Source organism: Malus sylvestris, chromosome 7 (genome assembly GCF_916048215.2).
Source record: "Malus sylvestris chromosome 7, drMalSylv7.2, whole genome shotgun sequence".
NCBI lineage: Eukaryota > Viridiplantae > Streptophyta > Magnoliopsida > Rosales > Rosaceae > Malus > Malus sylvestris.
This window is the reverse complement of record NC_062266.1, coordinates 35,431,688-35,457,403: the sequence shown is the minus strand read 5'-3', so window position 1 is coordinate 35,457,403 and position 25,716 is coordinate 35,431,688. Positions and strand designations below refer to the sequence as shown.

Here is a 25,716-nt window from a genome sequence, read left to right as displayed (position 1 = left end):
GGCTTTCGTCACCCTCGGGTGTCGGCCAGCACGTGCCTATCCTGAAATTTCTGGGAATATCGGGGTTGGGACGTGTCATTTGAGTTCTCAATTAAAAATTTATTAGATATGGTCCTTCAATTTGTCAAGCTATGAAGCATTTGTCTTTCCTTTATATTTACCGTTAATGTGCTTGTGTGGCAGTACAATGTGACCCATAATTATGTTAATATGGGTGCCGAATGGAATAAAAAATTAGGTATATAAGTTAGATTTTGTTATAAATATTTTACCAAAAATAAATAAAAATTATGTTTGCCCCCTCCTAACCTGATCTTTCATCCTCCCCATTCCATAATCTCCATCCCTACCCCACTCCAAGAGTAAACCACCTTCAATCTTCATTATTCGGGTAGACAGGACCTCGAAATTACGGTAGTGCTGCTTCATTCATCTCCGATTTGGGTTTGTTTGGGTTTTAAAAATCATATGCGACAAGGCAAATTAATGGGGTTTATTTCAAAAGGGTTTGAGAGGAGGTGGGCGAAGCAAAATTGAGAGAGATGGAGTCAATTAGTGGTAATTGTAGCATTTTTGCTGTTGTACATAGAACTATGTTTTTAGTGTGCATTTGTTGCACCGGATTGTCTCGGACTGGACTAGCCTCAGGGACTAAGTTGGATTGGCTTAGACTAGACTAAGCTGAATTAGCTTAGTAAAGCGTTTGGTGCAGTGTCGGACTAACAAACAGGATAATTAACGAACTCTAATATTAACTCTAATATTATATTATTTAATCCATAATTATTAATATTTTATTTTTATCCTATTTTTTTATCCTTCTATTCCTCCCTTACCGTCCCATTTTGTCCCTCTTTTTGTCCCTCTTTTTGTCCCTTTTCTGTTCCAATCTCTTCTCCCCAGATTAAACCTCTCGATTCCAGCCTCTCTCTCTCTCATCCCTGTTTCTTGATTTCAGTTTGTATCTCCATCTCTCATCCTTTTATCTCTCTCTAGCTTTGCGTTAGTCGAATGGAACCCGCACGGCTCCATTTTTTTCGATGAGTTGCAGGTTTCACGACGAGTTTTCCAACTAAACCTCGTTGGATTATATTAGGTTTGCACCACTAACAAACTATTCCCCATCTCTGGTCCCAGATTCGAGCTTTGCATGCTCGAATCTGTCATGGATTCGATAAAACCCAAACCGGCCGAGACTTCCAGGCCATTTTTCGGCCACTTTCGACCACCTTTTTGGTTTCGATTCATGTAGAATCGTAATCGCCTCATTCCCATCTCTAATTTGGTATTTTATAAGAAAATTGGTTGTGAAAAACATCTAGTCCAATGGTTTTCGAGGGTGAGTGGTCAAGGAACAAGACGAGGAGGAGGGGGGATAATCTTAGCTAGTCCCATAGTTTTCAAAGGGTCTTACTAAGACCAGCTAGTCCCTGATTTAGTCTAGGCGAGTGAGACTTAGTCTCATTAAACCTAGTCCCTGTCAGGAACAAACATGGGACTGGACTAACCCTTAGTCCAGTCCAGTCCAGTACACTTTAGTGAGGGCAAACAAATGCCCCCTTAGGGTTTTCAAATACTATTCCTTATTAATGGGATGAGGATCTTTTTCGAATTCTCTTTGTTGGAATTCTAAAATGCTCACATTATGACTGTTCATCGTACTATAGTTTTAAGGTTTTCAAATACTATTCCTTATTATTGGGATGAGGATACTCTCAGGATCATCTTTGTTGGGATCCTAAAAATCCTCACATCATGGTCATTCATCGTGGTATTAGTTTTCGTTAGGTACTATTTGTGTTTAATTTTAAATAAAAAATTTCTAAATGATTTATGGCCTCATGGGTATGATAAACATTTAGGAAGTGAGGTCCCCACAATTTAGATATGGATCCAAATTCCTATTAATGTACTTGTGGGTCCCATCAGCTACCATAAGCACCTCAAACGGAAAATTTGACGGTGTTAGAACCACAGTCTAAAATATCGATATTATCGGCGAAATATCGCCGATAATATCGGTTTTCTCACATGGCGATATTTTCACACATATACACATAATTATCGTCAATATATAGCGATATTATCGATAATATCGCGATATTATCGATATTATCGACAAAATCGCCAAGGCTCCATCGTCGGAAAACTGCAGCCGAGGCTCCGTCGTCGCAGCTGCCAAGATCTGTGCCAAGATCTGTGGGTGTGGTGTGTCTGTGCTCCGGGAAGGAGAGTTGCAGAGATGGGGGGAGAAGAAACAAGGAGATGAATGAGGGAGAAGGTTCGAGGGATTGGGGAAAGGGGAAACACGGGGAAGTGGGGTGTGTGTGTGTGTGTGTGTCTGCTCTGGGAAGGAGAGTTGCAGAGAAGAGATGGGGGGGAGAACCGGAGAAGAAACAAGGAGAGGGAAGGTGTGTGTGTGTGTGTGTGTGGAATGGGGGAGAAGGATCGAGAGATTGAGGGTGTGTGTGTGTGTGTGGCACACGGTTTTGTGTTATCCAAGAGAAAAAAAAAACATTGAGTCTGTGTGTGTGGGGCACACGGTTTTGTATGAAACCATATGGTTGTGTTATCCGAGAGAAAAAAAAAACATTGAGGGTGTGTGTGTGTGTGTGTGTGTGTGTGGGGCACATGGTTTTGTATGAAAGAATTAGAAGTGACTTTGCTCAGAAGAACAAAAAAACTCAAGAACTCTATGTGGTACTAAGTCACTCATATATCTTATCATGCAATGTATAAAGTGTAAAATGTTGTACTAATTCATTATATATAAATGATTATGGTGTGTTTAAACTTCTTTCATTAATTACTACATATTTTCTACACTCACAATGTTTGCCAGCTCGCTATATAATCAACTTAAATCAATTAAATCCATCATGCAATGCATTTCCTTCCAATTTTTTTGTGATAAACTAATAGATAATTGACTAAATAAACATTATGCAAAGTTTCAATAAAAATTTCCAATTTTTTCTTACAATTTCCGTAGTTTTTATTCAATTTTTATCGATATCGATAATATCCCGATATTTCCGTGTTTTTGAACTACCGATATTTTCGATATTATCGATATTTAATACCTTGGTTAGAACATAAGAACAAATGCTCCACATTTTATTAAGTTCAAGGATTATATCTAATAAATTTGTAGTTACGAGATTATAGATACAAGTAACCATAGCTACAATTTACTTTATTTATTTTTATTAACAATTCTATTTAAATGTGTATTTAAACACGCGGCACTAGAGTAAATTTGCAACGCCAAAACCCTAATTGCAGATTTCTCTCATTTTCTCCCTTTGGTTGTCTGGTCTGGTTTCCATCGAATCAGATATTTTCGGAAGGGAATTCTCCCATTTCATCATTCAAAATAAAATTCAAATGAACAAGCAGCAGCAGCAATGAGCAAATCACAAGGTTTCTCGTGGTCACGTCTCATTGTGAAACAAGGCATCAAGAAACCCAGCAAAGCCCCACTTCCATTGTCCCAAAAAATCTCCACTCGACCACACTTTCCCGCCACCCCTCAGCCACCCAAATGGTCGTTTTCCAGCAAGATCCCTTATTCAACAGTGTCATCCAGAGCGGCGCAAGACCTTCTGGCGGAGGTGGAGAGAGAAAAGCAGAGAGAACGAGAGCAGAGGAAGAGGGCGGGCCTGGACACCAAAGACATTGACCGAGAAGATGAGGAGGACTACATGGGCGTTATGCCATTGATTGAGAAGCTCGAGCACCGGAGACTTGAACTTGTACGAGGAGCCCACCGATTCCGATAGCGACGAAGACGATGAAAGGTTCACTCCCGATGCCGTCAAGAAGAGGTTTGATGAGTTTCAGAGGAAGTTCACGCGCCACGAGGAGTTGCTCAACAACTTCATCGAGGCTGGTAATTTGCCCATTTCCCTGCTTTTTCGACTATGTGCTTTTTTTTTCTTTGGTATTAATTATTCCAATTGCTTTTGAAATAGAAAAAATAGAAATTGTGGGTGAAAATTTTCGACTCCAGGTACCCTAAAACATTACATAATGATGGTTTTTGTATGTATTTGTGTACTAGTCTAGTCCATGATATGTTATTTGTTTACTTACGTTGCATTTGCATTCTCTGACATGACATGACAGAGACACTTGATGATGCTTATAAATGGATGAATAAAATTGACAAGTTTGAGCAAAAACATTTCCGCCTTCGCCCCGAATATAGGGTCATTGGTGAGTTGATGAACCGTCTCAAAGTAGTCGAGGGAAAGGACAAATTCATCCTCCAGCAGAAAACTAAACAGGGCTATGAGATTGGTGCAGTGGAAGGAAGCCTACGATCCCAACAATCCTGCCAATTATGGAGTCATCCAACATGAACAAGTGGAGCCCTCAGTTGATTTATTGGAACATGCTGGGTTTGAAAAAGAAAAGCAAATTATACAAGGAGTTGATGACGACGACGGGGAAGAATTCAATGACATACTGTTAGAGAAGCTTAATGCCATTGACAAAAAACTCGAAGAGAAGCTAGCAGAGTTAGATCATACATTCGGGAAGAAGGGTAAGGTTCTAGAGGAAGAGATCAGAGACCTAGCAGAGGAAAGAAATGATTTGATAGAGAAGAAGAGGAGACCTCTCTACAGGAAAGTAAGTGCATGTGTCATCAAGTTGACTTTTTAATGTTTATAGTTCAGAATTCAGCGACAACTGACAAAATAATTGTCATAAGTATTTATAAGTTGAACAATTGTTCTGGGTTAGTTTTGATGCAACTTTCCCTTTTTCTTTCCCATGTTTTTATGCTTGCTGTAGTATTTAAAAATATCTGTGCATCTTTCGTGTGCTTGCCTTTTTTTTTTTCCCCTTTGTTGTTGTTAGCTAATCTGTTCACTTTTGGTATAACATATCATCTGCTACGTATGATGTTTGTAGAAAGAGTATGAGTTATGTTGATGCACAAAACCGGATGTCTTGGAACAACGTAAATCCGACCGTGAATCTGCATGAAATGTAAATAACACAAGATGTATCGTGGTTCACCCCAAGGTTTGGGCTACGTCCACACTGATTGTATTGTATTTCTCTGTTGAAGAGGGAGAGAGAGAGCTTAGAGCTTAGGGGATGTGAGGAAGCTTTGAGAGGGGGTGAGAGGCTTGAGAGTTGGCCTCTGAGGGTGAGAATGCGGCCTCCGAGAGTGAGAGTCAGGCCCTCCCCAATTGTGAGGGTGAGGGGTCCTTTTATAGAATAAGGACTCCTCACTTATTACATATTTGCCCCTTCCTTTATCCCATAATTACATTTAAGTCCCCTGAGTATTTGTACGAGATCTAAATACGAGGCCCTAAATATGGTATAAACAAGTTATTTACTTGGTATATGGTTAGCCTTGTTATACTTCGAAGTTTGAGTCAAGTCTTCACAATTTTGTTTTTCCATATTTTCTAATCATTCTTACTAAAATTTGTCCTTTGAGGAGCTTTATGTTATTTGTTTTGAACTTCAGTGCAGCTTCCCATGCAGACATATAACATATTCTTGTTTTTGGTGTGCAAACACCAATGTTTTTGACCATTTTATTCATTACATGTTGGCAGGGGTTTGATGTTATATTAATCAATGTAAACCGAACCTGTAAAGTAACAAAGGCACTCCACCTTGCGGTTTATTTTTTGTGTACATAACTTTTGCTTTGATTTCTCTTCAAGACTCTTAACAGAGGTCAATGCTTTTACATTTCTGTTTATGCTCTATAGGGGGGGCAAGTGGTCAAGTACACTGCCATATTAGCTTGTGGCAATTATCATGGTGTTGTTGGTTATGCTAAAGCAAAAGGCCCAGCAGTCCCTGTCGCTCTTTAGAAGGTATGTGTGGTCTATGAACATTGCAGAGTTCCAATGTCTTGCACAGTGTTAAACATATATTTTTTATATGTTGATTCATCATGATCCAGTTTGCACATCTATGCGTAATTGCTGTGTTACTTTTTTAAAGTTTGAGTATATTAGACGTGACCGTTGTGATCAAAGTAATATCCATCAAACTGGTTATTTTAGATGGATCTCATGTGGATAAGTTCAATGGTTGTTTTTGGATATATCTTGGTATAGTCGGACATTGCTATCTTACTATTATTACTATAAAAAGGTCATACCCAGTGCACAAGGCTCCCGCTTTACGCAGGGTCTGGGAGAGGTGAATGTCGGCTAGCCTTACCCCTATTTATGGAGAGGCTGCTCCCAAGTCTCGAACCCGAGACCTACCGCTCATGGGCGAAGGCACTTGCCATCGCACCAAGTGCGACCTCTTACTATTATTACTATGATTATCATTATTATTGTTATTATTATTTTTATACAAGATAGGCTTAGTAAAGTTAAACTCTTACAACTTTATGTCTTAATGGTCACAGATAATAGAATAAAAATGCATTTATTGGTGAAAAGACTATAAATAACAAATAATACACATTGAAGATATAAATGTGGGCAGTTGACAACAACTGGCAGTGGTGTTTCTCACCCTTGTTGTCCAAGGGTCACAGATACTCTAAAACCATATTCGAGACCGATACCACCCTAATACGTGCTTATTGCCTTGTTGAATACTACCCTAAAAATGCTTATAAGTGATTTTAAACAGTGATGGAAACTGTTTTTGGAATAAAATAGATCTAGTGGTAGTTTACAATGTGAAGGGCACGATGATCACATTCTAGTTTCTGATGTGCTGTCATGTCATTGTATTGTATTGTATCATATTATACATCTTGATTCTTGAATCTATATCCATGCAACATATATGTCTTCCATTCCTATTTTGGTTAAGCACACCCATTTTTTTGTTGGTTTTCATCTCTATTATGAAAATGCACCCCCATGAAAATGGCCATCTTTTAAATTAAGAGGTGTTGTTTAATAAAACAACTGAGGAAGTATGACCAGGTTTTCTGTTACTAGGACGACTTGTGTAGCAATAACTATCCTTGTTAGATTGTTGACGATTTTCACTTTTGTTGCGTTCTTCCAGAATGATTGTAAAATTATGGACTGAAAATTTTTGAACAGTACCAATTGAGCTAAGTTCTTTGCCTCACATGTCTGGATTATGAACTTACTGTAAAGAGATTTCCTTTTATTCTGAAGTAAGTTATTAAGGGTGCTTTATGTGTTTTTCCCATTGAGCATAGACTTGAACAAGTTTATCCATTTTTTCTCTGTACCGGTTATTGTCTTTGTGAAACATATGACCATGGTTCGTTTTCTTTTGATTGAAATAATTAAGGGTGTCTCAATTGTTTCCACTATTGAGCATAGACTTGAACAAGTTTATCAATTTATTCTTCTTTTTCTTTTGTTTTCTTTTCTTGTTTATGTACTGATGATATTACAACAATCAGGCATATGAGAAGTCCTTTCAGAATCTCCACTACATTGAACGACACAAGGAGCATACAATTGCGCATGCAATACAAACAAGTGATAAAAAAACAAAGGTGATTGGCTCATTGTGGTGTACTGATTCGTTGTCGAAGTCGCGGCGAAAGAGCTCGCAGAACGGATTGAAGCAGCTCTTGGGTTGAAGCAGGCGTAGATCCACAACTCCAGAACGGATCGAGCTCGCAGTTGTAGATCCACAACTCGTGGTTTGTCCCCACGGCGAAGCAGGCGTGGTCTTGGGTTGAAGCAGACGTGGAACAGAGACGGAGGCGAGCGCGGCGCCGGCGGGGCAGTCTTCGGGGGGAGGAGGAGAATGGGTGGTTGTTGTGGAGGTTGAGGTTGGGGTTTGGGGGCGATTGGGGGTCGTGGTGGAGTCAACGACAGAGGTGGGGTTGTTATCGGTGGGATCGGTGAGGAAGGCGGAGAAGGATCAAGAGAACTCAGAGTCCCTGGGTTCACCGACGAGGCGGAATACGCGAACGAGGAGGAAGGCGATGGAGGAGGAGAATGCCATGTGGAAGAAGGATCGAGAAAGGTCTCTGTGCGTGTGTATGGGAGAAGGGAGAAGAGAGAAGGATCGAGAATTCGAGAGATCTGTCGATCTCTGTGTGTGTTTGTGGGAGAAGGGAGAGGGAGAAGAGAGAAGGATCCAGAGACAAGTCGTGTGTGCGTGTGTGTGTGTCGGTGGCGTGTGTGTGTAGGTGGTGTGTGACGGTGTGAGAAAAGAAAAGCATGGTAAATAATTCAACTTTTACATCTTTTAGGAATGGTACAATGTATAAAGTGTAAAATATTGTACTAATTCATTATATATAAATAATTATGGTGTGTTTAAACTTTTTTCATTAATTACTACATATTTTCTACACTCACAATGTTTGCCAGCTCGCTATATAATCAACTTGATAATGTTAAATCCATCATGCAATGCATTTCCTTCCAATTTTTTATGATAAACTAATAAATAATTGACTAAATAAACATCCTGCAAAGTTTCAATAAAAATTTCCAAGTTTTTCTTACAATTTCCGTGGTTTCCATGTAATTTTTATCGATATCGATATTATCCCGATATTTCCATCGATATTTTCATGTTTTCGGACTACCGATATTTCTGATATTACCGATATTTTCTTCCTTGGTTGGACCCTATTATAGGAGACAAGTAATTTGGATATTAAAAAATGAAAACTAATGAAAATGACTTGAAAACTTTGAGTTTTAATGATAAGGACAAAATAAAGGGTAAAGTGAATAGTACCAGGATTGACTTTTTAATATAAAAATGTGATTTTTCGTTAAAATAAACAGTACCAGGAGCTTTTTGTTAAACTTCCCTATTAAAAAAGATTCACCCAGCATTCCCACTTGAACCCTGTTATAAAAGCCTAACACTTTTTTCTTTATCGGTATATAAATCATAATAAAAGTTGTGCGGTGGCTTGTGTGAGTGTGGAAAATGCTAGAGCCATCGTCGGAGGGTGACGCGGACAAGATCCGGAAGTTGGTGGGGTTGGGGTACTGGGTGCAGGGCTTCAGGTGCTTCCCATGGATGGCCGTCAACTTCTTCCTCAAGGACGGCCTCCACGTGGACCCCTCCACTCTCCAGCTCCTGCAGAACTCCGCCAACCTCCCCATGGTCGCCAAGCCCCTTTACGGTGTCGTTTCAGACGCCGTCTACATTGCTGGCCAGCACCGTATTCCCTATATTGCCCTTGGAGGTACCTAACTAGTAACTACTACGTCTACGCCCATTTAATTTCCGTTTGCTCTGTATTTTTTGGCCTATCTTTGCTGAATTGCTTCGTCTTTTGGAACTCCTGGCTGTCAATAATTTTGAACTTGGTTAGGATAATAGGATTGGTTATTACAGGATTGGGCTTTTCTTTTTGGCTAGTACTGGCTTTGGTACATATGAGTACTGTTCTTTGTTACCCGTAGGATTCTTTAGTGTTCACTCTTTTCTTTGTGCTATACTATAGATAAGAGTAAAAGGGTTACATTGATAGCGGCTGATAGATGAGTTTAAATTTCGAGATTTGTATCTCATCTAAAGGCAATCAATAAATCAATACACGGGAGGAAGGAGTAATGAAAAAGGGCCAAGGAAAGGAATTATGGTGGAACAAGTTTGAAAGGAATGTGTATAGAAAATGAAACACAGAATGAAAACTAAAACAAAAAACTGATATTAACATTGTTTTCACTTTTCTCTTTCCTCCCTAAACCATTTCTCCCATATACTTTATCTCTAGCACAAAAATAAAAACTATAAACTATAAACGAAAATGGCTGTCAAACGGGTTATAGTCTAAAATAATCATTTGATCCAAGGAATCAGTTTCTTTGGGGCTATTTGCCTCCACTACTTCAAAGGAGTGCTGAATACAACATGGAGTTGGATAAAAATTTGTATAATTCAGAAGCTCAATGTTGATTTTCTCTGGTTTCCTTGCTTTGCTCTAAGTTTCCGGAGGAGCGAAATAGCAAAAGCTTAAGTAGCAGATTTGTAGATGCTTCTCCACAGCTATTTAAATTCAGTTTGCATCTCTTCTTTTCCCATCTAATTTGAATAAAGATGCACCTTCATTGTGATTACAGAAGTTGTTGGGTAAGTAATTTCTCCTAATACACGGTGTGCCATGATATGGGCGGGAAATTTGTATAATTCAGAAGCTCAATGTTGATTTTCTCTGGTTTCCTTGCTTTGCTCTAAGATTCCGGAGGAGCGAAATAGCAAAAGCTTAAGTAGCAGATTTGTAGATGCTTCTCCACAGCTATTTAAATTCAGTTTGCATCTCTTCTTTCCCCATCTAATTTGAACCTTCATTGTGATTACAGAAGTTGTTGGGTAAGTAATTTCTCCTAATACACGGTGTGCCATCACATGACAAAGTTTCAAAGATGTTTAAATGTAGGTTTAAACATTGAAAATATCATTTTTGTAAATTTCAAAATCTGTCATTAGTTCGTTACAAGCAACTGTAATTTGTTATACACTGCTTTTGTTCACATGATACATAATAAATTTATAATAGTTTCTCTTGAAAAAAAAAATGTGAATTTAAAGTTTCCATTTCCTAGGCCTAAATATGGTTTTTAAATCCACCAACATACTTTTAGTTCTAGTTCATTTCTAACTTCTTATTATTCTTTTCTTTGTGAATTTAAAGTTTCCATTTCCTAGGCCTAAATATGGTTTTTAAATCCACCAACATACTTTTAGTTCTAGTTCATTTCTAACTTCTTATTATTCTTTTCTTTAGTCGGAAGTCCATTTCTAACCTCTTTTTTTTTTTACTTTTAACTTTTATTCTTTGTCTCATCTGTTATTTCAGCGGTCTTACAAGCAGTGTCATGGCTAGCAATAGCAATGCTCTCTGAATCAGGCATCTCAATTGGAACCATAACACTATATCTCCTCCTCAGTAATCTCGGTGCTTCAATTGCTGAGGTAGCCAATGATGCCATTGTTGCAGAGGCAGGAAAACAGTCTACTTCCCCAAAAAATTCCCAACCGTCATCCTCAGGCAAGCTCCAATCATTTTCTTCGATGGCTTCAGCTATGGGTGGAGTCCTTGGATGTCTCCTAGGTGGTCTTGCCATTGACAGATTATCTCCCCAAAAGATGTTCCTGTTCTATGGCCTTCTCCTCACTGTCCACTTTTTGATAAGCATTTTTGTCCAGGAAAGCTCTTTGAACCATACCGAAGGAACAGCCAATGTTGGGATTCGAGAGAAACTTTTTGAGCTCTTGGTTGCTTTAAGAGAACCTGAGATCACTTACTCAATATCATGGTTTGCGGCATCTTATGCCATTATTCCAGCATTGACAGGCACCATGTTCTTTTACCAGGCACAGTACTTGAATATTGACTCATCTCTGTTGGGAATCTCAAAGGTGTTTGGCCAAGTGGCAATGCTTCTATGGAGTGTCATTTATAATCGTCACTTGAAGTCAGTCAGACCTAGGAAACTAGTTTCTGCCATTCAGGTTACAATGGCTATATTTATGATTTCTGATGCGTTGTTTGTAAATAGGATTTATCAAAATTACATGGGGGTGCCAGACAATTTCTACGTCGTGGTGTTTTCTGGCATTTCGGAGGTTCTCTTGTTTATGAAGATTTTGCCCTTCAGCATTCTTATAGCCAAACTCTGCCCACGAGGATGCGAGGGATCTCTAATGGCGTTTGCGATGTCTGCAATAGCGGTTGCATTCATAGTAAGTGGATATCTGGGTGTTGTGCTTGCATCGTATGTTGGGGTCACGGGAAATGACTTTTCAGGGTTTCCACTTGCCCTACTAATACAAGCACTGCTCACAGTGTTGCCACTATATTGGTCATCGTGTATCCCTGATGATGTAAAATCAAAATCCCGTCAGAAGGAGGAATAGCCGAAATGAAATATGCTACTCTACTGCTTCTTTGAGTCCCCTCCGGCTTGGATTGGAATTTGCACCCCAAGTAAACCAAAAGCAAATATTTGAGTATGTTTTCTTTTTAAATTTTACTGTCCCCGTATTAATGTACGACTGAAATTTTTGGCTTCTTGTATGATTAGTATCTGTACTGTAAAGAGATTTATTTATTTATTATACAAACAACAATAATACTTAGTTCATGGCTTTTTAGCCAAAAGAATCTTATAATTTATATAACTCCTCACTTTGATCTCTGTGACTTAAAATTGATAGAATTGGTCTTGTGTTTGCTCATCATCAATCATTTTGTTCATTCTGTGAAAAATTTATGCTAAATAAGGATCAAAGTGACAAAAATTAATCTTAATTTACTAAACAATAGACTAAAATGATTTAACAACATAATGACTAACATAATTGATGGTGAACAAACACAATGACAGTTTTATTGATTTTGAAGCTCGGTGACCAAAGTGCGTAGTCATGCTAATAATAAAAATTAAAGTGAACTGCCAATTTAGCCTCTGAATTATCATGAGTGAAAATTAGGTCGTTAAACAATTTTTTTTTTTTAGAAAAATCAGTCCTTAAATTATAAAAATCTGCCAATTACACATTTCTAATATTATATTTGAAACTACCATATTTAATTTTTTGTCAATTTAAGTTACATTATTTGCATGTGATACACACTGGAGGGTAGATTGGTAATTTTTCATAAAGAAATAGTGTATGGAGTTAATTTTGTGAGGTAAATTAGAGGTTAGATTCACAACCTATATGAAATGTTAAGGGCTTATAGGTGAGAAAATGACGGTATTACACTTTAAAATGTGTCAAATGACTTAAGTTGATGAAAAATTGGATAAAATAGCTTTGAATATGATAATAGTGATGAAATTAGCAATTTTTAATGAATTTACGGACTTATTTTACCCAAAAAATAATTCAACAACCTAATTTTCAAGGAAGTGATAGCTCATGAACTTCACCCTAAAAATTATTTTGATTATAAAACCTTAGTTCATTAAGTGAATCTTCTCTAAATTAGTAGTTCGGTGGCAAGTACATGAGTAGAAAAAAATCTCTATGATTTTGAATTGGCTTTTTAGTCAAAATGGTTCTTGAGATTTGTATAGTTCATCACTTTGGTCATTGAGATTTGAAATCAATAGAAGTGGTCCCTGAGTTTGTACACCATTAATCATTTTGGTCATTCCTTGAAAAATTATGTTAAATAAGAACCAAATGACAAAATTACCCTCAATTTAATAAACAATAGGTCAAAATGATTTGATAAAAATTGAGGGAATTTTTATCATTTTATTTTTATTTAATGGAGATTTTTCAAAGAAAGACCAAAATGATTGACGGTGGACAAACTCGGTAAACATTTCTATTGATTTTAAATTTTAAGAATCAAAATAAATTGTTATGCAAATTTCAATAATCATTTTGGTAAAAAAGTGATTTGAATTTTAAATTTTAAGAATCAAAATAAATTGTTATGCAAATCTCAAAATAAATTGTTATGCAAATCTCAATAATCATTTTGGTAAAAAGGTGATTTGAATTTTAAATTTTAAGAATCAAAATAAATTGTTATGCAAATCTCAATAATCATTTTGGTAAAAAAGTGATTTGAATTTTAAATTTTAAGAATCAAAATAAATTGTTATGCAAATCTCAATAATCATTTTGGTAAAAAAGCGATTTGAATTTTTGACAGTATCCAACGGGGCCAGGCAAAAATATTATTTATGAAAGGACTTTAAGGATACGTAATGGGCTTATCTCAATTTTCTCTTGTTCTTTTTTGTTCAAATTATATCAATTTTCTCTAAAGAAGAAAGGAATTCAAAATTCGAAAGTTTGGAGGGAGGGGTGGGGATGGCATCAGGATCAAAAGCAGAGAATATGAAGGGCTTCTACAGGCAAAGGAAAAGCAACAGTAGCATCGGCGGGGGTATCTCTAAGAAGAAAAAATCCCGATCGCCCGCTCACCCAAAAGCTGCTGCCGCTGCCTCTTTCGGCTCGGATGTCACTCAACCCACCGCCCTTATTTCACACGGTTCTCCAGACCTCAAAGGTCCGTTTTACTATGTTTTTCATAGATTATATTCTTTTTGTGTGAATATTTGCGTTTAGGGTTTGCATCCGAGGACAAAAACAATAATATAGCGGAATTAGATTATCATTAAAATTTACATAAAATTTGATATAGATCCAAAATGTATGTTTTTGTTGGTTTAATTCGCATCTTATTCTGTGATTACATTAGTGTTGAAACCCCAAATTTAGATCGTAACGAGATTTTATTAGTTGCATTCAATTCCACTACAACTACAGTGTTGTTTTTGTTCTCAGATGCTAACTCGCATCAACTGTTATTGCTGTTGTTTTTTTAACTGTTTTTGTTATATACTAGCGAAGGGTATACTGTAGGTGTATTAACTGAAGGGGTTTATAATTATAAACTTAATACAAAGGTAGAATTTCGGGTGTGATATAATATAACACTAGGTGGGATTTGATTCGAGTGTATTCATTCAAGAGAGTCAGCTTACATGAGGGGAAGGTGTAATTTCTTGCTGTTTGTAAATCATTATGTAGTTGTTATATGATTATATACCTGCCAATGATGAATATGCATGAGTCACGCTTGACCACTAGGACTGGACTATATAAATTAATTCTCTAGATTCAAGGCATGTTGAAGTAAGAAATGAAATTGAAGGAATGAGATGAATTAGTAAGAAGTATCCCATCATTTTGTGGCGATTGGTTGGGACCATGTCCAACTCCACTTGGACAAAATTTCTTCTTTCAACCTTCATTGATTCCTTCTTCCAACATACATTGATTTCTAGGCACCAAATGTGGCCATAAGACAGTTTATTTGATACCTGGAAACTTGTATATTTTTCTTCTTCTAGATATTCAAAATAGAGCAAAGAATGTGTAAAACTTGAGAGCAAGGGGAAAAAATAGGCACAAGTAGGTAATGAATCATACATAGCTAAAAAAATTAAAGGGAAGTGGGCTTAAGATTGATATCTGAAGGCATCCTAAATTTTTTGGTATTAGGATCCAATTGCCCCTTACTCTTAACCCTTGAAATTTTGAAACTTAAACTTCCAAAGTAGCTTCATATATTAGAGTCCTCATTATTTCTTTGAGGAACATAGGAGCTTAATTTTCATTTATTTTTTTTAACTAATGCATCTTATTAGGATGTCTTTTATCATTGTTTTTCAATAATATGTTTTTCTATGTATTCTTAAGTTTCTCTACTGTCAACAAGGGTTAAGGAAACCAGTAACCACATTTTGAGTAGATTTTTCCATGCAGATTTTCTATTTTTTATGGGCTAAATGTTTTTCCCTAATTGATAGATGATTATGACGAGCAAGAAGAGCTACTGAGGAAATTTGATATGAACCTGGCATACGGACCATGCATTGGGATGACCAGACTTGCACGGTTGGAGAGGGCTTGCAGTCTAGGTTTGAACCCTCCTAAAGAAGTGGAGAGTCTTTTGAAAGGTGGCAAAGTTCGCTCTGAGTGTTTGTGGGATGGCCGCATTTAGAAATTAGCCTGATTTGTGTATTGCAGGTCTATATCGGATGCTAAGGGAATCTTTCCTATACGCTCATTCATATACCAAAACCGTCTTCTGTACTATTTTCTATTTGACCCTTAGCCGCTGCAACTTATAACATCCGAGGTCCCTGTAAATGTTTGTTTTTTGTCTTTCTATGTTTACCCGTTGTTACTTGTTGGGATTGGGATCGTTTGTATTTCACTTTCGGATGTAACCTGTGTCTTGTTTGCTATCCGGTGAAATTTGTTTGTGCATCTAAATTCTGGTACTCATTTTTCTATGACCATTTTCAACGAAAATGTAACAAAATATCTCCCATGATAATCATAACTCAAGATTTCCCATTTGAAGTTTTGTGAGAATGGAGTAGACTCTTGTCTTTCCTAAAATGACTAATTGCTTGGGATGACACTTCCTGAAGAGATTCGATCATCATAATACTTTTTTTTTTTTTGGACATAGGACTGCTTGTTTTATTATCAACAACACACATTTACAAGAGAGGTCTACATACAAAATAAACACAACAACAAAGTGTGGACCTCCATGTACAACAAAACCAAGCCCAACAGAAAAAGAAAAAAACCTAAGAGCCTGCATCATCTACTGATGCATCCTCTGCTGCTGCTGCTGCCATCAGAAGGACCACCAAACTCGAAACAGTGGTCTGAAAACAAGCCAAATCAAGCCCCCAAAATGAATAAAAAGAAAACTTCAACAACCTCCAAAGAGCACATCGAAGGTCGGCACCACAAATCGAAGGAAGCTCGTAGGAAACAATCCACGAATGACAGAGGCAACAAGGCCAAGTTGAGGCAAGAAGGTGGTGAGAACACATGAGCATCGATAAAATCCAAAGCTCTACACATCTTCCTCCTAAACGGGAATTGTGAAGATTCGTGTGTAAGATTAGTTTAATACATAACTGATTCACTAAAACCAAATAACCACTAACCTGTAGAAACCATGTCGGCTAGAATGCGATCGAGATAGGCTTCTTCTGCAACTCGTCAATCTCAGAATGCAATGGCTCAATACTATGGGGCGTGAGGCTCTTTTATTGCGTGTCAATTGAGAGTGCAGGGACCCTATATTTATACCTTATGCAATGGTGTTCAACTAGGAGACTTCCCATAATGTTAGTCCTAATTGAACTCAACCTTATCATGCAATCCCAAGTATCCATATCAGATAATATAACAGTAGTATAGTTTATCAGGATTGTTTAGCTACATTCCTTATCGTACACACCTTTTGGTAGCTTACAAACAAAGTCATACTCGAACTCTATAACCTCAAACCTTAGATACATGTATTAACAAGTGTGCAGCTCTCATGAGACTTACATCGTGTTCACGGTGGTGATTAGTGGAACTCGATCTAGAGTGTGAGGAGTGAGCCAAGTGGAAAGGGTAAGGTGTGGAGCGTTGAAAATAAAGGAGGTGGAGGGAAAAGTAAATGAAGAAGGGGGAGTTGGTGAAGTGAAACCAGAGGCACTAGAGAGAAGAGGAGAAGGTTGAACCAACAAAAAGGTAAAGGAAAAAACAAGCAGAAACAAAAGTAAAGAAAAGGAAAACAAGAGGAGCAAGGGGCTACCACCAATCCTAGCCATGGCTAGGATCGATGGCAGCAAGGAGAAGAATAGAGATGGAAACCCACACCAAGGAGGAGAACTCTCACAAAAAAAGAGAAGCAACCATCATAATACTTTTGACAACATTCTCGTGTATAGAATAATTATTTGGGAAGGCTATTCACTGTTAGAATGTTTTTTACATCACTCTGAAATAGCTACTAGAACTAGAATGAGAAGAAGATTCGGTTCTTGAATTTGAGATAGTGGGTTTTGCAGATTCTTTCTAAAGATGAATGATTAGATGACCAAATCGTTCTTAAGTTATGTTTTTATTCGACATAAATGTTAGTGAGAAGTAGATTTGATGTCACTTTGATCAAAAATTTTTACGTGTTCAGAATCTTCAGATGGTCGGAAAGGCAAGGAGTTGCATGCTCATCTGTTTGAAGTATGGGCTTGATTCTAATTTTTTTTTGTTCACGTAATAAACAAGGTGATCGAAAAGGCTCTCAAGAAATGACATTTTTTCCATTTCAAATATCCTACCATTTGCTTCTGACCTTCCATGGACAGTCAAACCCTCCTATAGACCTTTATTCTTCCCCATATTCTTCTATCCAAATAGAGTAAGTGCCAATGCTAAGAACATATGAGATTCGAATCTTATGTGTTCAGTTTCAGAAATAGTGTAGTAATCGTGTTCAATTTCAGAAATAGTGTAGTATTCGTATTTAGCTTCAAAAATAATTAGTGTTCGATTTCCAAAAATAGTGTTCAATTTTAGAAATATTGTAGTACCGTTTAATTTCAAAAATTGTGTTCATTTTCAGAAACAATGTAGTATGGTTCAGTTTCAGAGATATTATAGCTACGTTCAGTTTCAGAAATCATGTGTGTGTAATAGACGCGCACCTGTCCGTTCTCTATTTTATTTTTTGTTATAATAAACTTTTGTCATTTTTATTAAAATATAAGCATTTTTATTAAAATTGAAGCTCTTTTCTTTTTTGTTTTTTAACACAAAATTATTTTCAATAAATAAAATTATAGGACGATTTTTTGTCAAAGTAAACTTCACCCAAATCATTTTCATTAAAACACCCGAAAAAAAAAACAATTGTAAACAAACGTAACTTAATTTTCCCCGCAACAAAATTTCGTTCTCTCATTCGCCGAGAAAATCGAAAAAAAGTTTCCCCCAGATAAAAAAAAAAAAAAATAGAAACAGGAGAAATCGTTCTCAGTTCCCACTTGCCAGTGATTTTTTATTTTTATTTTTGGAACAAAATATGCCAGTGAGTTAACGTCTCGAAATTGAATTGAATTATGGTTTGTATGAAAAGTTAGGAGGATGCCATTACGAATTCAATCAGGATAGTCAATACTCAATACTCAATAGTGAGGAGGAGGATCAAGAATCGAATTCATTCCCACAAGAGAGAGAATAGATGGGTTGGGGTTGGGCAATCTACGAAGGAGTGGTGGCGTTGGGATCGCTAGGGCTGCTGGGATGGGCGGGGCTGTGGTTCTTGAACCGAAGGCTCTACAAAGAGTACGAAGAGAAGAGGGTCTTAGTTCAGATCATCTTCAGCGTCGTCTTCGCCTTCTCCTGCAATCTTCTGCAGCTCGTCCTCTTCGAGATCATCCCCTTTCTCTCCCAAAGGTTAATATATTTATTTTCATTTCCTTTTCTGTTTCCAAGTAAACTATGATTTCATGATTGATTGCATAATTTAATTATTTGCATTTGCATTTGATTTCTGTAAAATAAATTGTATGATTTGGTTGCAGGGCCCGATGGCTCAACTGGAAGCTGGATTTGTTTTGTCTCATACTGTTACTGGTTTTCATGTTGCCTTATTATCATTGTTTCTTGATGCTCTGCAACAATGGTACGCCTACCCACTGCCTCTAGGGCCCCTAGCCTCATACAAACACCTTATACTACCATACTTACTAGTTTAGGAAAATTTAAACTTCAATCTTTTCATCTATTCATCTCAGGGTTCCGGAAGGAACGTGCTGCTTTTGGATCATTCTTGTTCTTGCTAGCCTTCCTTTATGCTTTTTGGCGCATGGGCATTCACTTCCCTATGCCTTCCCCTGATAAAGGCTTCTTCACCATGCCTCAGTTGGTCAGTCGCATTGGCGTCATTGGCGTTACCGTCATGGCTGTCTTGTCTGGTTTTGGAGCTGTCAATTTACCCTATAGTTACTTATCTCTCTTTATCCGAGAAATTGAGGAAACTGAGATCAAGTCCTTGGAAAGACAGCTCATGCAATCCATCGAGACTTGTATTGCTAAGAAGAAGAAAATCATTCTTTCTCAAATGGAGATGGAACGCATTCAAGGATCAGAAGAGGTTCTCTTCACTATCCTATACTTTTCTGTTTCTCGGGTGTAAATACTCGTGCATCTTGATTTCTATACTCCAAAAGTTACTTGTATCGCATATCAATGTGCTAACTCTATCATAATCTTATTCTGTTGTTCAAACTGGTGTTACTTATAAACTGCATTTTGTATTAGCATATCTTTATGGTTTTCTTTGTTAGCAGTGTTTATAAACACAATCCCAACTTGTGCCTAATTGAAGTTATACGTTGCAGAAATTAAAAGCCAGATCTTTCTTTAAAAGAATTGTTGGCACTGTTGTGCGATCTGTGCAAGATGATCAAAAGGAGCAAGGTTGGTTTTGCTTTATGTTTTTTCTTATGATAAGATCTTGCATATTTTCTTTGAAGGAACTCATTGTTTAATTTGTAAAGTTCTCTAATACTTCTCCAGCCATGTTACTTGCATGAGTTGAGATCTACTACTTATGTTGTCTTTTAAGCTTTCCAGACCATCAACATAGTGCGATTACTCTGTAAGGACTTCACAGTTGTCTTTTTTCACTTATGTCCCCCTCTCTCACTCCCCCTTTATCTTTTCGGTTACACAGATATTAGAAACATGGAAGCAGAAGTGCTAGCATTGGAAGAGCTTTCAAAGCAGCTATTCCTAGAAATATACGAGCTTCGTCAAGCAAAGGTTTACTTCCAGTTCTGTAATTTCAGTTATATGATATAATTTTTAAATGATTCCCTATGGGACTGCTGATCTATGTGATTGCTTGTACTGAACCATGCATCTGTTATTTTAAGTACTACAATTTTCATGAACTTCCGTTAAAATGCACCTCAGGCATTATGGCTTTTCAGCCTAGGTGCAAGACTGGAATTTAGGTGCTAGCTTGGATGAAGGGAAATTTCTCTTCAAAACCATTAAGAATTCACCGTGATAATATTTTAATAACTATTCTCTCTCAATTGAAGGTATTACAACTTACAAGTGAAGATTTGTGGATTGGAAATGTGTGTAGGCTATTTAAAACTAATTCCATGTGCCATTTAAGAGTGTAGTAGATGATAAAAGTGACACAGTTAACTAAAGTTAGGGCATAATTATGTTTACCCATATTTAATGGCCAAAATGTGGTGAAGCATAGTGATTGAAACTTGAAGGTGATGAAAAGAAGATTTATATGAACCACTGGTTGTTTCAATACTTTAAACCTGTGCCTGTTTGAAGGCATATGAACTTAAATTATTATTCTTGACAGGAGGCTGCTGCTTATTCTCGAACCTGGAGGGGTCATATGCAGAACCTACTAGGTTATGCATGCTCAATCTACTGTGTATATAAAATGATTAAGGTATGGGATGCATTTTTTTTTTTTTTGTACTCAATGAGGTTGTTAGAATTGAAGATACTTTAGTTACATAGTTTGCTGATGTTAATTTTATTTTCTTCATGTTAATGGAGAGGGAAAATTTCAAACTGGTCCAAGTGTTTCTTGAAGTTACTACTTTTGATTTTTGGAAAAGTGCCTGACTATTAATTTCTCTGTGCAGTCTTTGCAAAGTGTTGTTTTCAAAGAGGTATTTCTTTCATGTCTCATGTATTGCCTATAATCACTTGCTTACATGTCTGCTTGTGATTTCTACCCTATTAGTGTCAATTTTTGTTTTTGGTAAATAGTAATATGTTCTCTGACAGGCTGGCTCTGTGGATCCTGTGACGATGACAATTAGCATATTCTTGCAGTTCTTTGACATTGGTATCAATGCAGCATTGCTATCACAGGTTAGTTAGCTTAACATTTACACCTTCATTGGCAGACCTTTTGGTTTTCTATCTAAACCTGCAAGCTTGCGGTTGAATAGTATATTTTGGTGTTTTCCCTCTCAAAGGAAAAATTTGCAGTTACATATTATATTACTTTTTTTTTTAATAATATAGACTCCAATTTTAGTGGTACAGACTATATGCCAATCACAGTTTCATACAATTGGACTCCTGATTTGGCCTTATTTTCATATGTGCTAGTTTTCATTTTCCATTTTTACTACTATGGATTGCAAATATTTTTATTATGGATGATTGGTCAGACTATTGAACACATGGTTGACACTTAATTTGTTTTCATTATTGACAGTATATTTCACTCTTGTTCATTGGAATGTTGATTGTTATATCAGTTCGTGGATTCTTGACTAATTTAATGAAGGTAATCCTTCTTATGCCTGCCTTGTTATTTATTTCTAATTTAAGTTGGAGAACCTCAATCCACCAATTGGATTTCTTCAGACTGACTTTTAAAATGCGGTCTGCAGTTTCTTGAGGAAAAAGAAATGATTTCTGAATGCTTGTTTTTTTTTCTTGACTGAGTTGCATACTGCAAGTTGAAACTTGAAAGACAGTTTTTTTCTGGATCTGGAGATAAGAACCAGATGCTCCCACATTGGTCTTAGGTTTTACATGCTAGTGCTGCAATTATATCAAGAAAATAAATGAATTCAGCTGACCCAGGCCTTAGTCCCGTTTTAATCACCTTCTGGGAATAGGCCCTAGTCCACATTGGTCTTTGGTTGTTGAAGAGCAACTGATGGAAGCATAAAACAGATCATCTTTACGGCTTGACTTTCTGGCTTTGCTGTGCACAGTTCTTTTTTGCAGTTTCCAGAGTTGGAAGTGGATCTTCTAGCAATGTTGTATTGTTTCTGTCTGAAATTATGGGAATGTACTTTGTGTCCTCTATTCTATTGATAAGGAAAAGCTTGGCAACTGAGTACAGGTGTGCTGATATTTTATGTTTGTCAACTTTTGTTTTTGTTCTTCTGTCTTCCCTTGGTGTTCAATGGCGTGGTTATGTTTATGAATTTCGGTCAGTTGTATTGAGCTTAATTGCAAGATTAATTTACTCCAGTGTACACAGTGCACCTGGAATTCCTTAAATATTGTGTTTTTTAGGCTAGAAACATGCTTTAAAACTTTGAAATGAACTTTATATACATTTACATGAAATTATAAGTTGCTTATGTTCTCAATTTCAAAACAAAAACATTTTCTTCTATCTATACTACATATAGAAGTATGCAAGGGATTAATGACAAAGAGTAACCGGCCAAAATACTTTGGCTTGTAAGATGAACCCATATAATGACAATAGTATCAGCGTGAAGAATATTTCCTTTTGTAAATGTAAACTACATGCACAATATGTTTGGAATTAATATCTTTTTATGTAATAAATTGAAATATGGAACTCACAATTTATAGTACCATACTATACAAAAGATATTATGACTGGATGACTAAATGAAATTGTTCAAAAGTTTAATAACAATCATATTACTTGAAAAAAGGTTTACTATCCTATTCCTTGTAAAAGTATATTACCATATTTGTATTTAAATGAAAACGTGAAGCTTGTAAAGGAAATGATTGCGGCTTTAGCCATGTCCTGTCTAGAAGTGCAGATGGCCGTCAGAAGCTTTTAGGTCTTCTGTCATATAAGCTTGATTGCATTTAGTCCGTCATTTAGGTAGCTTCTGAGCTGTTGGATTAGTTTTAAAGACAGCTATTATCTCTTGGCAGGATGATCATAACAGATGTATTGGGTGGAGATATTCAGTTTGACTTCTATCACCGGTGGTTTGATGCAATCTTTGTGGCCAGTGCTTTCCTTTCTTTGCTTTTGCTTTCTGCACATTATACTTCTCGCCAAGCTGACAAACACCCGATTGATTAATGGCAAGTATGTAACAAATTTACCTTTTGAATTCCAAAAAGAATAAGAATTGGATCAAATTGAAAGATTAAATTGTTTGTTTAGATTTTTGCTATCTTATATGCCAAGATTTTAATAAGAAGAAAAAGAAGAAAACTATGGGTTTTAAATGACCGATTGCATAATAGTTATTTCAAAAATAATTCATCTAGTTATCTGATATGCACTCGGTCTAATTTTTCTATGAAGTAATTTGTAACCTAGGTGGACAAGTATAATTTTATATTTAATTTATTAAAGTTTTCTAATGATATGATAGGTTTTCTTGTATTATTTGCATTACAGCAGGTGCTAAATGGTATGTTGGAGCTAACGCTTCTTACATGATCAACCAAAGGATGAGGAATCCGAATGTATTACATCCAACAACGGTCGGCCAAATTTTTAGGATATTTTTTTTTCTTGCACGTGTACTGATTGATGATCTTGTCATGTTGATGGCGGGGATGGTTTTACACAGAACGGGCTGAAGGGCTGCAGCGCTGCGTTGTATTGTATGCTGAGACTGGGAAGGAGGAAGGAAATGAACGAGGTTCTCCTCCATATTGTTTGTTTGTCATATTTTTTGCCATAATGCCATCATTGCCATGAGCAGATTCTCTATTTTTTCCTCTCAAAGCTCGAATTCTTCCCACGCGTTGAATTTAGTCCCATATTTATTTCGTTTTCGTTTTTGTTTTGTTTTGTTTTCCTTAGTCCTGATTCCCGATCTCTTCTTCGCTGTGACTTTGCGATTTGAAATTGGCGTCGAGTCCAAGCGGTCGAAGAAGAGTGAAGAGGCAAAGGTCACCAACTGGGAAAGGTTGGTGTGGCCAACGCCGGAAACAAGGCTTCGCAGGGATCGCTGCATCCTCACTGATCTCCGCTCTCTTCACCATCTCTCTGTCCTCTCTCTCTCCTCCCTTTCGCTTTTCTCTCATCGGCCACCAAAATAACCCTGTTTAATTCAAATTGATGTTGGTGATGCACAAATCACTAGATTCAGACGTATTGGTTGTTATCTAATTTCAGTTTTCTTATAACAGATCAGCTTTGTTTCTATCTAATTTCAATTTTCCTTAAAAATTGTTTTGAAGAATTTAATAAACTTCCATACCAAACAATTTTCCTTAAAAATTGTTTTGAAGAATATCATATGAGCTCTAAATTATCTGACATTAAAGTAATTGACTACAAAATTTAAAAAAAAAACCAACTGAATAAAAATAAATTATAATTGATATAAATATGACTTTAAAAAAAAAGAAGGTAAAATATGACTATTAAAAAAGAAGAGAAAAATAGTAATAATGGTCTCTCAACTTTAACTCAATTGGAGCAATGGTCCCTGAACTAAATTTTATGACCATTGATTCTAAACTCATCAAAACGTGCAGCTATAGTCTTTTTTTTTTTTTTTTTTTTTATTTTTTTTTTTTTATCAATTTCATAAAATGAGTCAAGTTTGAAGGACCATTACTACACTTGAGTTAAAGTTGAGGGACCATTGCTCCAATTGCATTAAAGTTGAGGGATCATTTTCTCCAATTGAGTTAAAGTTAAGGGACCATTGTTACAATTTTTCTCATTTGGGTTTTTCATATTTGCCCATTGATTCATCCTCAAGTGCGTGGCATGTGACTCATTTTGATAGAAGTTCTAACGGAGTTACAAAAAGAATCATAGATGCATGTTTTGATGAGTTAAGAGACTAATTGATCATGAATTTTCAATTGAGAGACCATTACTCCGATTGGGTTAAAATTGAGAGATCATTTCTACAATTACCTTAGAAAGAAAAGATGCATCCTTTCGCGTACAAGATTTTGATTCAAAAGTAAGCTTAACGTGGGTAATCCCTCCCTCTGCACCCACATATGTTACTTAGAGCATATTTAATGTGCAGGAAAGGGTCGAAGGCTAGAGGTAAAATCTAGCCTTTCAATATGATAATCTAACCTATTAATATATATTTTTTGTTTTAGTGGTGAAGATCTAAAGACTAGGATTCTAAGGTCATCTCCAACCGATTCGTCCAGAGAGCTATAAGACCAAAAATAGCCCGAGATGACACGAAAATCGTCTCCAACCAAAAGCTAGGCCAAAAGGCTCGTAAGCCCCACCGGGCCACAATTCCAGAATTTGGCCAACCGGCTGGCCCAAACCAGCCAGCCTAGGCCGGTCCAAAAATTTGAAGCCCAACAGCTACTAGCTAATGCCAGCTAGCCGTTGGATTCAAATTTTTTTTACAAATTTTTTTAAAATAAAAAATAAATAATCTATTTTTTTTTCCTATAACTACCTAAGCCATTAAACAACATTAAAAAAACATTTAACAATATAAAACTTAAATTTCTACTCCATGCTTTTTTTGGCCCGAAGATGTGCAACAAGATCCTATTGTAGGTACTTGTTTGTGGCATGCGAACACGCCTCATGTACTCGTTTAACGAGATATTACCAATTCTTGGATCGAAAGGTAAATCAGGCTCATCGTATATTTTTGCACGAGCCCTCTTTGACCTATTTGGATCATCTTGGTCGTCATTAGATTCTCCATCAATATAGCCATCGCGCTCATCCTCCACAAT

At 36.7% G+C, this 25,716-nt stretch overlaps 3 protein-coding genes and 1 pseudogene across 11 annotated transcripts; all 4 read left to right on the top strand.

The window, feature by feature from the left end:
* The first annotated feature begins 3,256 nt into the window (after positions 1 to 3,256).
* LOC126630837 (uncharacterized) lies at positions 3,257 to 7,758 on the top strand (annotated as a pseudogene).
* A 1,071-nt stretch (positions 7,759 to 8,829) lies between these two features.
* On the top strand, positions 8,830 to 12,045 carry LOC126629876 (probable folate-biopterin transporter 7). The gene is made up of 2 exons (XM_050300023.1): positions 8,830 to 9,145; positions 10,763 to 12,045. Exons 1-2 carry the CDS (start codon positions 8,884 to 8,886, stop codon positions 11,821 to 11,823), a joined length of 1,323 nt encoding a protein of 440 aa, XP_050155980.1. The 5' UTR covers positions 8,830 to 8,883; the 3' UTR covers positions 11,824 to 12,045.
* A 1,595-nt stretch (positions 12,046 to 13,640) lies between these two features.
* LOC126627639 (uncharacterized) lies at positions 13,641 to 15,714 on the top strand. Its single transcript, XM_050297151.1, has 2 exons — positions 13,641 to 13,939; positions 15,246 to 15,714. Exons 1-2 carry the CDS (start codon positions 13,741 to 13,743, stop codon positions 15,437 to 15,439), a joined length of 393 nt encoding a protein of 130 aa, XP_050153108.1. The 5' UTR covers positions 13,641 to 13,740; the 3' UTR covers positions 15,440 to 15,714.
* Positions 15,715 to 18,277: 2,563 nt separating this feature from the next.
* Positions 18,278 to 23,749, top strand: LOC126629688 (GPCR-type G protein 1). Of its 9 annotated transcripts, none has more exons than XR_007625830.1 (13): positions 18,278 to 18,693; positions 18,822 to 18,922; positions 19,035 to 19,393; positions 19,641 to 19,719; positions 19,976 to 20,064; positions 20,636 to 20,728; positions 20,928 to 20,954; positions 21,073 to 21,159; positions 21,512 to 21,583; positions 22,020 to 22,150; positions 22,954 to 23,109; positions 23,435 to 23,517; positions 23,607 to 23,749. XR_007625830.1 is itself a non-coding variant. In XM_050299787.1 (12 exons), the coding sequence occupies exons 1-11, from the start codon at positions 18,479 to 18,481 to the stop codon at positions 23,105 to 23,107; spliced, it is 1,407 nt and encodes a 468-aa protein (XP_050155744.1). In that variant the 5' UTR covers positions 18,278 to 18,478; the 3' UTR covers positions 23,108 to 23,109; positions 23,435 to 23,749. The 9 variants fall into 9 exon arrangements, 5 of the variants coding, with proteins under 5 accessions (XP_050155744.1, XP_050155745.1, XP_050155746.1 ...); XR_007625831.1 differs by having other exon boundaries at positions 23,432 to 23,517; XR_007625828.1 differs by having other exon boundaries at positions 18,279 to 18,693; positions 22,954 to 23,113.
* Positions 23,750 to 25,716: the final 1,967 nt, after the last annotated feature.

What these genes read in the sequence shown, in the direction of transcription:
- LOC126629876 (XM_050300023.1), top strand. Translation starts at nt 8,884, where the DNA reads ATGCTAGAGCCATCGTCGGAGGGTGACGCGGACAAGATCCGGAAGTTG. An exon ending in TCCCTATATTGCCCTTGGAG is followed by an intron (nt 9,146 to 10,762) that starts GTACCTAACTAG and finishes CTGTTATTTCAG; the next exon opens with CGGTCTTACAAGCAGTGTCA.
- LOC126627639 (XM_050297151.1), top strand. Translation starts at nt 13,741, where the DNA reads ATGGCATCAGGATCAAAAGCAGAGAATATGAAGGGCTTCTACAGGCAA. An exon ending in CGGTTCTCCAGACCTCAAAG is followed by an intron (nt 13,940 to 15,245) that starts GTCCGTTTTACT and finishes CCTAATTGATAG; the next exon opens with ATGATTATGACGAGCAAGAA.
- LOC126629688 (XM_050299787.1), top strand. Translation starts at nt 18,479, where the DNA reads ATGGGTTGGGGTTGGGCAATCTACGAAGGAGTGGTGGCGTTGGGATCG. An exon ending in ACGAGCTTCGTCAAGCAAAG is followed by an intron (nt 20,065 to 20,635) that starts GTTTACTTCCAG and finishes TATTCTTGACAG; the next exon opens with GAGGCTGCTGCTTATTCTCG. An exon ending in AGCTTGGCAACTGAGTACAG is followed by an intron (nt 22,151 to 22,953) that starts GTGTGCTGATAT and finishes ATCTCTTGGCAG; the next exon opens with GATGATCATAACAGATGTAT.